Source organism: Chlorocebus sabaeus, chromosome 9, assembly GCF_047675955.1.
Source record: "Chlorocebus sabaeus isolate Y175 chromosome 9, mChlSab1.0.hap1, whole genome shotgun sequence".
Classification (NCBI taxonomy): domain Eukaryota; kingdom Metazoa; phylum Chordata; class Mammalia; order Primates; family Cercopithecidae; genus Chlorocebus; species Chlorocebus sabaeus.
The window spans coordinates 27,852,531-27,866,499 of NC_132912.1; the positions used below are offsets into that span (position 1 = coordinate 27,852,531).

Sequence of the window (13,969 nt, forward strand, 5' to 3'; positions counted from 1 at the left end):
GTAATCCCAGCACTTTGGGAGGCCAAAGTGGGCAGATTACTTGAGCTCAGGAGTTCGAGACTAGCCTGGCCAACATGGCAAAACCCCATCTCTACTAAAAATATAAAAACTAACCAGGCATGGTGTCACACACCTGTAATCCCAGCTACTCAGGAGGCTGAGGCAAGGGAATCGCTTGAACCCGGGAGTCAGAGATTGCAGTGAGTCAAGTTCGTGTCACTGCAGCCTGGGTGACAGCAAGACTCTGCCTCAAAAAAGAAAGGAAAGAAGGAAAGGAAAGAAGGAAAGGAAAAAAGGAAAGGAAGGAAGGAAGGAAGGAAGCTAGCTCTAGGTGTTTCAGACTGCCCCAGCATTTAAGTAGCATTGGCCCTCGATTTTTGTTTTGATGCCTGTTTATAGAGGGTCCTAAATGGCACTGTTTTGTGTATTTCGTACATTCATCAAGCCAGTGTCCACTTTATATAGGTCCATTCATATTTTTGAGACTCTAGCCTTTTCATAGTATTAAAGTTCTGTTAAAAGAGAAGACATTATCTCTATGACAGTTTCACTGATTAACTTCATACAATTTTCACTATTCCACATTCTCCTAGTGCTTACTTAACCAGGTCTCTACCATGATTTTTACGTTTCCCCTATGACTTTTCCAAGTGTTTTATCATCTTTTCTGCATATTATTTGTCCTGACTCACCAACTATATGAAAGTGAATTGTTCTTCTCTTCCCTTCATGGTGCTACACACACAAACTCTATCAAATCTTTCCGCTTGGAATACAAAGAGGAGCAGAAAGGAATCAACCTGTGCCTTGGAGGGACATGTAAATATCTACTCAGTATTTTTCCATTATAAAATAAAGTTCTGGCCAGACGCAGTGACTCATGCCTGTAATCCCAGAATTTTGGGAGGCTGAGGTGGGCAGATCACTTGAGGTCAGGAGTTTGAGACCAGTCTGGCCAACATGGTGTAACCCTGTCTCTACTAAAATTACAAAAAAAAAAAAAAAAAAAAAAATTAGCCAGGTATGGTGGCACATGCCTGTAATCCCAGTTACTCAGGAGGCTGAGGCAGGAGAATCACTTGAACTCAGGAGGCGGAGGTTGCAGTGAGCCGAGATTGCACCACTGCAATCCTGTCTGGGCAACAGAGCAAGACTCCATCTCAAAAAAAATAATTAATTAATTTAATTCAATTAAATAAAGTTCTGTGAAAAATTAGGTGAATATGGTTACTAAAGATGCATCTGAAAACAAATGCAAATGTCTACATACTCTTTGTAATTAACAGTGGTCTTCCAGTTTAAGCTTGGTTCCCATCTCTTGATCATTTGATTCCTCCCAAAATTAATTTGGTTCTTCTCCAGTGACCTCTTGTCTGTACCAGAAATGTCTTTGCGGAAGGCAGCTGCTTCTTCCTTCTTGGGGACTCTGCCCAGCTGATCATTATCCTTTTGCTGGTCTTCATTGACGCTAATCCCCTTTATTGAAAAAATGAGAATAATTTTTAATGATATCTGAATTATCTAGTGTTCTCTGAAACATTATGCCAGTGGTAAATTCAGGAAAGGAAGTCTCAGGTGCATCTAACTTGTGGTCCTTAGTAACAGCTAAATAAGGGCAGTGTCAAGACTAAGGTTTCTGTTGGAGTTAGGTGGACAGTAACGCGATGTTTTTAAATTCACTCCTCTGTTGTAGCACACACAGATACAACACCAGGGCTGGACCTGCTCATTCCTCACCACCACCAACAAATTCAACTACAACCCTCTATTGACTAAAACACATCATATTTAAATTGCTTGAACCAAAGATAAAGGGAACATCTTGAAGGTAGATAGGTATGATATATTAAACACAGAGGAATGAACATAAGAATTTTAAGAGGCCTCTCATCAGAAACACTGCAAACCAGAGAAAAAGAGAGTAATATATTTAAAGCACTAAAAAGGAAAAAACAAAAAACCATGTCAACCCAAAATTCTATACTAAGAATAAAACATAAATCTTTCAAAACTGAAAGCAAAATAAAAACCTTCACAGATGAACAAAAACAGAGAATTAACCAGAAGACCTGTGCTAGAAATGTTAAATAAAATTATTCAGTCAGGAATAAAATCATGCCAGACAGAAACATGAATCTATGCAAAAAAATTGAAAGCTGCAGAAATGGTAAAAATAAATACGCAAGACTTTGTGTATTATTTTTAATCATTCTCACATATAATTGACTATCTAAAGCAAAAATAGTAACAACATTTTGAGGGGTTTATGACATGTAGGAATAAAATGTGTGATGACAATAACACAAAGTATAGGGAGGGGTATTCAAGGTATATTGTTGTAAGTTTCTTAAACTATTTGTGAATTTTAGAATCTTACTTAAAGGAGACATGACAAATTCGAGATATATATATAAGCCAGAGGGCAGCTAAGAAACTTTTAATAAGAAATATACCTAGTAAAGCAGTAGCACAAATAAAATGGAATCATTTTAAAAGGCTCAATTCAAAAGGGGTGGAGAAAGGAAAAATATCACAAAGAACTGATGAAACAAATAGAAAACAGGTAGCAAGACAGTAAATTTAGATTTAACTATATTAGTAGTTACATCAAATGAAAGGGTTTACACACATCAATTGAATGAGAAATCATCAAATTGGATGAAAAAAGAGACTTAACTATTTGTGGCCTAAAGAAACTATTTTATATGTAAAGATACAAATACATCAGAAGTAAAAGGCTGGAGAAGAATAGTTTATGTAAACAATAATCAAAAGAAAGCAGGAATGGCCATATTAAAAACAGACAATATCGACTCCAAAGCAATAAATAAATTCTAAATAAATATTATTATTTACTGGGACAAAGAGGAGCACACATACTAATAAAGAATCAATTAGCACACAGTCGTAATTGTGTATTCACCAAGCAACAGAACTTCATTATATATGAAGGAAACACAGAGCTAAAAGGAAATGTAGATAAATCCATAATTGGTAGACTTCAAAACTCTCTCAGTAATCAATAAAATGAGCAGAAAAAACATCAGTAATGATATAGAAGACCTGAGCAACACAATCAGACAAGTTGGCTTCATTGACATTTAAAAGACACACCTCTCAATAACACGAGAATATAGTCTCCTGAAATGTACAAGGAAAAAAAATCACCAAAATAGATCATATTCTGGGCCATAAAATGAACATTAACAAGTTTCAAGTAACTAAAATCATATAAAATATCTTAAAACATTGGAATTGAACTAGAAATTGGTAAAAGATCTACAGAAACTCCTCATATATATTGAATAAAAACATCACGTATCAAAATCTGTGGAACATAGTCTACACAATGCTCATAAAGAAACTTGCAGCATGAATTCTTATGGTCAAAAATGATAAATAAATAAATAGGTTAGACAGGCAGATCACTTGAAGCCAGGAGTTCAAGACCAGACTGGCCAACATGGCAAAACCCCATCTGTGCCAAAAATAAAATAATTTATTTTGGGTTCAGGGGTACAGGTGCAGGTTTGTTATACAGATCATGTCACAGGGGTTTGCTGTACAGATGATTTAATCATTCAGGTACTAAGCCTAGTACCCAATAGTTATTTTTTCTGATCTTCTCCCTCTTCCCACCCTCCACCCTCAAGTAGGCCCCAGGGTCCATTGTTCCCCTTTACGTTCATTTGTTCTCGTCATTTAGCTCCCATTTATAAGTGAGAACAGCGGGTAATTGGTTTTCTTCCCAAAAAGGACAGGATCACATTCTTTTTTATGGCTTTGTAGTATTCCATGGCATATATGTACCACATTTTCTTTATCCAGTCTACCACTAATGACTATTTAGGTTGATCTGATGTCTTTGCTACTGTGAATAGTGCTGCAATGAACATGTGTGTGCATGTGTCTTTATGTGATGATTTATATTTCTCTGGGTATATATCCAGTAATACAGTTGCTGGATTAAATGGTGGTTCTGTTTTTAGCTCCTTGAGGAATTGCCACACTGTTTTCCACAATGATTGAATTAATTTACACACCCACCAACAGTGTATAAGCATTCCCTTTTTTCTGCAACTTCACCAGGATTTGTTATATTTTGACTTTTTAATAACACCCATTCTGACTGGTGTGAGATGATATCTCACTGTGGTTTTGATTTGCGTTTCTCTAATAATCAGTGATATTGAACTTTTTTCACATGCTTGTTGGCCACATGTATGTCTTCTTTTGAAAAGTATCTGTTCATGTCCTTTGACCACTTTTTAATGGGTTGTTTTTTTCTTGTAAATCCATTCTTTATGGATGCTGGATATTAAACCTTTGTCAGATGCATAGTTTGCAAATATTTTCTCCCATTCTGTAGGTTGTCTGTTTATTCTGTTGATGGTTTGCTGTGCAGAAGCTCTGAGGTTTAATTAGATCCCACTTGTCAATTTCTGCTTTCGTTGCAATTGCTTTTGGCAACTTCATCATGAAATCTTTGCCAGTTCCTATGTCAAAAATGTTATTGCCTAGGTTGTCTTCCAGGGTTTTTATAGTTTTGAGTTTTACATTTAAGTCTTTTGTCCCTCTTGAGTTGATTTTTGTATATGGTACAAGAAAGGGGTCCAGTTTCAATCTTCTGCATATAGCTAGCCAGTTATCCCAGCACCATTTATTGAATAGGGAGTCCTTTCCCCATTGTTTGTTTTTGTCAACTTTGTTGTAGATCAGATGGTCGTAGGCGTGCAGCCTTGTTTCTGGGCTCTCTATTCTGTTCCATTGGTCTACGTGCCTGCTTTTTATGGCAGTACCGTGTCATTTTGGTTACTGTAGCCCTGTGGTATTGTTTGAAGTTGGGTAGTGTGATACCTCCAGTTTTGTTTTTTGGGTTTTTTTTTCTTCTTCTTTTTTTTCTTAGGATTGTCTTGGCTATTTTTTTCTGTTTCCATAAGAATTTTAAAATATTTTTTTCTAGTTCTGTGAAGAATGTTGTTGGTAATTTGATAGGAATAGCATTGAATCTATAAATTGCTTTGGGCAGCATGGCCATTTGAATGATATTTACTCTTTCAATCCATGAGCATAGGAAGTTTTTCCATTTGTTTGTGTCATCTCTGATTTCTCTATAGTGTTTTGTAATTCTCATTGTAGAGCTCTTTCACTTTTCTAGTTAGCTCTATTCCTAGGTATTTTATTCTTTTTGTGATAATTGTGAATGGGATTGCATTCCTGATTTGGCTCTTGGCTTGGCTGTTGTTGGTGTACAGGAATTCTGGTGATTTTTATACACTGATACATTGATTTTGTATCCTGAAACACTGCTGAAGTTGTTTATCAGCTAAAGCAGGTTTTGGGCTGATGATCCCTTGTTTAATATGCTCCAAGTAAAACATTATTCACTATTGAATTCATCAAAATTTCTTCAAATGCAAATATGACTAGATTAAATTAAATGTATCATGACATTTTTTAGAAACTGGAGAAATAAGAGTAAATAAACCCAAAATAAAACCACATAAACATCAAAGTAAAGTAGAAAAGATAAAAATTAAACCTAAAGCTAGTTCCTTGAGAAAATTTAGTAAATCTATAGTCCTATCGTTATAGGTGGATCAAAATTTTAAAACCACAAATGACCAATATTAGGAATGAGAGAGGTAACAATGACTAAAAATTCTACAGATATGAAAAAGTCAGTAAGAGAATACTATGAAAAAGTTTATGCCAATAAATCTGGCAACTTACACCAAATGAACAAATTCCCTTAAGGACAATCTAATCTACCAAAGCTCCCTCAGGAAGAAATAGACAACCAGTATAGTGTCATAACTATCAAATAAATTGAATTTGTAGTTAAAATATTTCCCATAAAGAATATTCCAGGCCCAGATGGCTTTCACCAAACATTTCTACCAAACATTTAATAAACCTACCAAACATTTAATAAACAAACAATATTAATTCTATACAAACTCTTCCAAAAGATTGAAGAGAAGATAAAACTTTCCACATCATTCTATAATGTCAGTATTCAATACCAAAACCAGACAAAGTTACTAAAGAAAACAAAGCTACACACTAATAACTTTATGAATATAGGTGCCAAACTTAAGAAAATCTTAGCAGATTAAATCTGATAATGTATATAAAAGATTCAAGTGGGGTTTGTCTCAGAAATGTAAGGTTGGTTTGTCACTTGAAAAATTAATCAATGTAATTAATCACATTAACAAACTAAAAGAGAGGAAAAAAACACGATTCTCTCCACAGTACACAAAGAAACATTTGATAAAATCCAGCATTCATTCCTAATAAAAGTTCTCAGTGACTCAGAATAGAAGCCTTAACCTTGTAAATGGTTAGCATCAAACTTAACTGAAAGATTTCCCTGCAATATCAGGAAGAAGACACCATTTCTATTCAATGTCTTACTGATGATTCCAGCTAGTGCATTAAGGAAATAAAAAGAAATAAAAAACTGTTGAGATTGGGAAGGAAGAGTTGAGATTAGGAAGGAAGAAGTAAGAAAATGATCTTTATTTACTGACAATATCTACATAGAAAACCCTCTGGAATGTACAAACAAGATACTAGAACTAATAAAGGAGTTTAGCAAAATTTCAGGATATAAAATCAGTATACAAAAATCAAGTATATATTTATACAATAGCAACAAATGACTAAAAATAGAAAAGCTAAAACTCATTAACAATAGACCGAAAATATGAAACACAGATAAGTTTCAAAAGAGATGTATAAGACCTGTATATTGAAAGCTATAAAACACTGGTGAGAGAAATTAAGATCTAAATAAATGGAGAGATAAACTATGTTCATGGATTAGAAAACTCAATATTGTTAAGATGCCCATTTTTCCTAAATTCATCTATAAATTCAAGGCAAAAATTCTGTTAGACCTTTTCTTAAGAAATTGACATGCTGGCTCTAATATTCTTATGGACATGCAAAAGACCCATAATAGCCAAAAAACTTTTTTAAAGAACACTATTGGAGGATTTAAACTAAACAACTTCAAGACTTATCATAAAGCTAGAGTAATCAAGACAGTGTGGTATTGGTGTAAAGATACAGAAATCAAAGTTACAATATGAAGTGTTCAGAAATACATTCACAGACAAATGGACTACTAATTTTTGACAAAGTTATAAAGGTAATTCAGTGGCAAAACAATAGGTTTATTTTTGACAAATGATGCTGGAACAACTAGATAAGCAAAAAAAAAAAAAAAAAAAAAAATGAACTTTGATCCATACCTCATATACACAAACCAAATTAAAGTGGATCATAGACATAGATTGGAATGGTAAAATTGAAAAATCTCTAGAAGGAAACATTGGAGAAATTCTTCATTATACTGGGTTTGGAAAAGCATTATAAGATAAAACACTGTAAGGAAAAAATAAGTTGGACTTTATCAAAATTGAAGACACTTGCTCTTTGAAAGACACTGTTTGGAGAATAAAAATACAAGACCTGGCAGGGCACAGTGGCTCACGCCTGTAATCTCAGCACTTTGGGAGGCCAAGTTGGGCGGATCACGAGGTAAGGTGATCGAGACCATCCTGGCTAACACGGTGAAACCCCGTCTCTACTAAAAATACAAAAAAAAAAAAAAAAATTGGCCGGGCGCAGTGGCGAACACCTGTAGTCCCAGCTACTCGGAAGGCTGAGGCAGGAGAATGGTGTGAACCCGGCAGGCGGAGCTTGCAACAAACCAAGATCGCGCCACTGCACTCCAGCCTGGGCGACAGAGTGAGACTCCGTCTCAAAAATAAATAAATAAATAAAAAATACAAGACCCAGATTGGGACGAAATATTTATATTTCATATATCTAACAGAATATATAAGCCAAGAACATATATAAAGATCTGTTGCAACTCAATAAAAAACTGAATAGCCCAATGAAAAAATGCACAGAGTCTGAATAGACACTTTACCACATAAGATAATGTGAGTGGCCAATAAGCACATGAAAAGATGCATTCAAGAAATGCAAATTAAAACCAAAGGAGATACCAGTACACACCTATCAGAATGCCTGTAGTTAAAGGACTGACCATAATGGTTAGTGATGAGTATGTGGAAGAACTGGGACTCTCATACATTGCCTACACCGATGTAAAATATTACAACCACTATGGAGAGCAGTTTACCAGTTGCTTAAAAAGTTAAACATACAACTACCATATGACCTTACCATTTCATTCTTAGGTTTTTAACCTAGGCACAATGAGACTATATGATCATACAAATCTTTGTACAAAATGTTCTTAGTAGTCTTACTTGTAATAGCCCAAAACCTGAAATAACCACATATCCATTAACAGGTAAGTGGATAAACAAATCGTGGCATATCCATACAATGGAATAATACACATCCATAAAAGCAATAAATTAATGATAGATGCAAAAGCATAGATGAATCTAAAAAAGAAACAAAAACCTGCACAAACCATACCACAAAAATTACAGAACACCAAGGAAGACCCTAAAGACCTCTGAAGAGGGGAAAAAGCCAAAACAAACAGTTTGTGTGGAAATATAAGCCTTTGAAATGCTAACTAAAAATTAATTTCACATCATTACTCTACAAACAACTGAGAGAAAATAATAAAGGTATTCTCTAACACCCAAATCCTCAATTTTTCCCTCCAATGTGCATCTTTTACTCAGGAGGGTCTACCAAATGATGGGTGCACCAAGAAAAGGAAAACTGGAGCCGGGATGGTGGCTCAAACCTGTAATTCCAGCACTTTGGGAGGCTGAGACAGATGGAACACCTGAGGTTAGGAGTTTGAGACCAGCTTGGCCAACATGGCAAAACCCCATCTCTACTAAAAATACAAAAATTAGCTGGCTGTGGTGGTGTGCACCTGGAATCCCAGCTACTGTTGAGGCAGAATAATCGCATGAACTCGGGAGGCGGAGGTTGCAGTGAGCCAAGATCAGACCACTGCACTCCAGCCTGGGTGACAGAGCAAGATTCCATCTCAAAAAAAGAAAAGAAAAAGAAAACTGAATAGAAGGCAACTTCCTCAACATGCTAAAGGCCATATAGGAAAATCCCACAGCTAACATCAGGCTCAATAGTGAAAGCCTAAAAGTTTTTAAATTAAGATCAGGAGTCAGGCTAGGCATGGTGGCTCACAGCTGTAATCCCAGCATTTTGGGAGGCCAAGGCAGGCAGATTACTTAAGGCCAGGAGTTCGAGACCAGCCTGGCCAACATGGTGAAAACCCGTCTCTACTAAAAATCTAAAAATTCACAGAGCATAGTAGCAGGTGCCTGTGAACCCAGCTACTCAGGAGCCTAAGGCACAAGAATCACCCAAACCCAGGAAGGGAGGTGAAGGTTGCAGTGAGCCAAAATCACACCACTGCACTCCAGCCTGGGTGACAGAGTGAAACTCCATCTCAAAAAAAAAAAAAAAAAAAAAAAAAAAAATCAGGAATCAGACAAGGATGCCTGCTGTTATCACTCTTATTCAACATAGTCCAGGAAGTCCTAGCCACAGTAATAAGTAAAGAAAAAGAAATTGTAAAAGCGTCTAAATCAGAAAGGAAGAAGTAAAACTATCTGTATGCAGATGGCATGATCTTGTATGCAGAAAAACCTAAGAATACACACACACACACACACACACACACACACAGAGTTAAATGAATTCAGTGAAGTTGCGAAATTCAATCTTGACTTTAACACTCAAAAATTAGACCTGATTTGATCACTCAAAAGTTGCATTACTACACACTAGCAGTGAATAATCGAAAATAAAATTTAGAAAACAATTTCATTTACAGTAGCATCAAAAATAAAATGTTAATGAGTAAATATAATAAAGGAGAAAAACTTGTACACTGAAAACTTCTAAACATTGCTGAAAGCCATTAAATATACAACTAAATGGAAAGATATCTCCTAAACTGGAGGACTTAATATGGTTAAGATGGCAATACTATTTAAAGCAATTCATAAATTCAATGAAATCTCTATCAAAAGCCCAATGGCACTTTTTGCAGAAATGTAAAACCAAGCCTAAAATTCATATAGAGTGTCAAGGAAAACCAAAAGCCAAAACAGTATTAAAAAACAGGAACAAAGTTTGAGGACTCACACTTCCTGATGTCAAAACTACTATAACTACAGTAATCAAAATAGTGTGATACTGACATAAAGAAAGACATATAGACCAATGGAATAGAATTAAAAGTCCACAAGTAAACTCTTCCATCTATGATCAATTGATTTTCAACAAGAATGCTAAGACCACCCAAAGGAGAAAGAACAATCTCTTCAATGAATGGTGTTGGGAAAACTGAATATCCACATGCAGAAGAATGAAATTGGACCCTAAATTTCATTAGTCTCCAAATGGACACAAATCAACTCAAAAGAGATCAAGGGCCTAAATGTAAGAGCTAAAACTATACAATCCTTAGAGGAAAAACAGGGGCAAATTTTTCATGACCTTGGATTTGGCAATGATTTCTTAAATATTACTTCAAAAGCACAGGCAACATAAGAAAAAATAGGTAAATTAGGCTTCATCAAAATTAAAAATGTTTCTGCATCAAAGGACACTATCAAGAAAGTTAAAAGGCAACCTGCATAACAAGAGAAAAAATTTGCAAACCTTGTATCTGATAAGGGGTTAATATTGGGTATATACAAAAACTACAACAACAAAAAGATTCAACTTAAAACATAAAATAAAATATAAGATTCAACTTAAAATATATCCTTAACTCAAGCAGACATTTCTTCAAAGAAGATATACAAATAACCAACAAATACATGAAAATATGTTCGACATCACTAATCGTTATGGAAATGCAAATCAAATTCCTAATGACACTATTTGTAATTATATTTGTAAATTATATTTGCAATTATATTTGTAAATATATGATGTTTGTAATTAAACAACAACCTAGAAAATAAGAAGTGTTAACAAGGATGTGAAGAAAGTGGAATCTTTGGATAATGCTGGTGAGAATGAAATTGGTGTGGCCTCGTGGAAAACACGTTGGCAGTTCCTCCAAAAGTTAAATACAGAATTGCCATATGACCCAAAAATTCCACTTTTAGGAAAAGATCCAAAAGAATTGAAAATAGGAACTCAACAGATACCCGGACACCAATATTCATAGCAGCATTATTCACCATACCCGAAAGGTGGAAACAACCCAAATGTCCATCAATGGATGAACGCATAAACCAAATGTGGTCTATACGTAAACAAAATATTATTCTACCATAAAAGAATGAAATTATCATACATGCTATAGCATGGATGAGCCTTGAAAACACTATGCTAAGTGAAAGAAGCCAGACACAAAAGGACAAATATTATATCATTCCAGTGACAATAAATATCTAAAATAAGCAAACTGATAGAAATAGCAGATCAGAGTTAACCAGGAAGTCAGGGAAGAAGGAATGGGGAATTACTACTTAATGGGTGTAGAGTTTAAGTTGGAGAGATGAAAAAGACTTGGACATTGACAATAGTGATATTTGTACAACATTGTGAATGTAATTAATGGCACTGAACCCTGAACAATGATACTACATTTACAATATTTTTATGTTATGTTATATTGTAAAAAAAAAAAAACAAAAAAACAAAAAAACAAAAAAAAACACTAATAACAAAAAGTATCCAAAAATAGGCAAAGTTACTGTTTTTCTTGTACCATAGAAAGTTGTAGTTTAGTAACATAATGCTACGAAAGCTCAAAAGAAACCATAAAACTTACCTGTTTAGACATATTTTCTGAAAATTTTGGTGATTTTTCTCTTAAAAATGTGACAAGGTCTTTATAAATTGAACTTTTTCTCTCATAATTAACGTCCCCTTCATCATCTGTTTTGCCCTTTGGGAAAAAACAAGTTTCGTTCTACGATTAACATAAGAACAATTATAAGATCCTGATCAATACATCACAAGCTAAGCACACGTATTGTTTTCATCTCTGAAGGATCTATATGGCAGTCTTTATACATGAAATGTATAGGCAAAATCCTTCCCCCTTAATTTAATGTTATCTATTTTTCCATTCATTCACTCATTCCTTCCTTCATTCAATTGTTCAATCATTCAATAAGGCTTTACTGAGTACCTCCTATATGCATGTAAGGCACTCTGCTATTCAGCAGAGAAGTGAGAGCTTCCTTCTCTCCACTCTCCTCTACTCTGAAAATGCATTATGACCTCACGAGCCTTAGTTGACGATGTCATAAAAGTCTTCAAGGTTAGAATTTAACCATGGAAAAGCCTATGTTTCTGCTTGTCACACTCTGTTCTTCTGTGGCATGGTTGCTATAGGCTTATTTTCTAGATCTCTATGTAACAATCTGTCCACACACCCATGTGTCTCTTTCTCTTCTTGTCTCTTTCCTTTCCATATTTTCCTTTTCTTCCCTACCTCTATTGTTCTTCCATAACAGAACATATATATAGGTACACACACATCACATAACTGTATGCATATAAATACATATAACTGCAGTGTGTTATATATAACTGTACACAAAAGCATTTCTATACATATGACTAGTGTGTTTTAAATTTTGTTGTAATTATTGAGTAGTTTTATCATCCTCATCTTTCACTTTTTTAAAACTTAAAGGGTACTTAGATATCTCCATGCCAAATAAGTTGTATGTATATAGATCAATAATAACCTTTGATGGAAATAAAGACGCCCTGCCCCACCCCCCCAGACGGTCAAAGAAAATCATTCCTTCTTTTGTCCCTTTATTCCTAATTAGAGATTTCGTTTTTCTAAAATACCATGACAAACCAAAGCAAAATCTTATTTGTCTACTTCCTCCTTGTAGAAATGAGCTCAGTGTCATGCTAATAAGAAAAGCACCAAAAGGCATGTCAGAAAGATGATTACAGGTAATCAGAAAAGAGGCTCCAGCATTTTGGTACCAACCCAAGCCAACATGTACCAACCCTCCAGGCAGTCCCCTGTGGTGGCTGGGTCCCCATTAAGGACTTGGGTCCTCATTATAGAATTTTGTTTCTGAGTTCCAAATTTATGTTGAAGATACCGAGGGCAGGATGTTGCAGAGGTGAAAGCTAAGCTCCTTCCAGCTGGTTCTGTGAATAGGGATGAGACTAAAAGTGTTTTAATCCAGAACACTGTGTGTTGTTTATCATTCAGCTGAAAGCCCAGTCACCCAGCCTCTACGTTGTGCTACTCACGTGGGAATCTGCAATGTTGTATTTCTCCTTTGTCAGGCTAGGTTAGACTCCGTCATTAGAATCAGCTAAAGGAAGGCTGAAAGACTGGGAGAGGGAGGAGGGACCTGCTGCTTCCTGCTGGCCCACTGGCCCTGTTAGAGTCACCCCAGCAACGGCCCTTCCTTCCACGCAGTGGCAGTTGCTTCCAGTAGCAACAGTTGGTTCCAGTTTCCAGGTTTGTTTATTTTTCACGGTCCCAGAAACAGGCTCACCACACCCCCTGGGAAATATCACTATCAGCCATCCAGTGCTCCACTTTCACAGGTCCGGGTCCCAGCTCTGCCAGCTCCACAAGGATCCTCTTCCCGAGGTACAAGCATTAACTGGGCAGTGCCCACTCTCCAGAGATCTGCAGCCCTGCCTCATGGAGATGGTCTGAACTCTGTGGGGACCAGCACAGCCTGGAAGTGGACCCGCCCCAGAGGTCTGGGTCCCAGCTTCATGGGGCACTGTCTCCAACCTTCTACATTTAGATAAGCCCCTCTCTTTCCCTTTGTCCTTAAGAGTAATGCACAACTCTTAGGATGCAAGCTGCAGTTAGGACATCTGTATTAACTCAGTGTTCCTTTTTCGACCTTTCTATCCTTTGGTTGCTGTGTAACAAATCAGTGAAGTGATAATGTTAAAGACATTTATAAAGTGGAGTGGGTCACTTTGAAGCCCATTTCTTATCAGATTGGCTTAATGACCTGCAGTGGAGAAT

At 35.9% G+C, this 13,969-nt stretch overlaps 1 protein-coding gene across 4 annotated transcripts in view; it reads right to left on the reverse strand.

The window, feature by feature from the left end:
* Window positions 1-13,969, reverse strand: part of ODAD2 (outer dynein arm docking complex subunit 2) — a 203,271-nt gene that overhangs the window by 173,100 nt on the left and 16,202 nt on the right. For 3 of the 4 annotated variants that reach the window (XM_008002642.3, XM_073018820.1, XM_073018821.1), the window contains 2 exons: window positions 11,771-11,887; window positions 1,271-1,476 (listed from right to left, as the gene is read on the reverse strand). In XM_008002642.3, the coding sequence (XP_008000833.2) occupies window positions 1,271-1,476; window positions 11,771-11,887 (323 nt within the window). Of the gene's footprint in view, window positions 1-1,270; window positions 1,477-11,770; window positions 11,888-13,227; window positions 13,501-13,969 lie in introns of those variants that run through there. The other variant, XM_073018822.1, reaches the window with a different exon arrangement.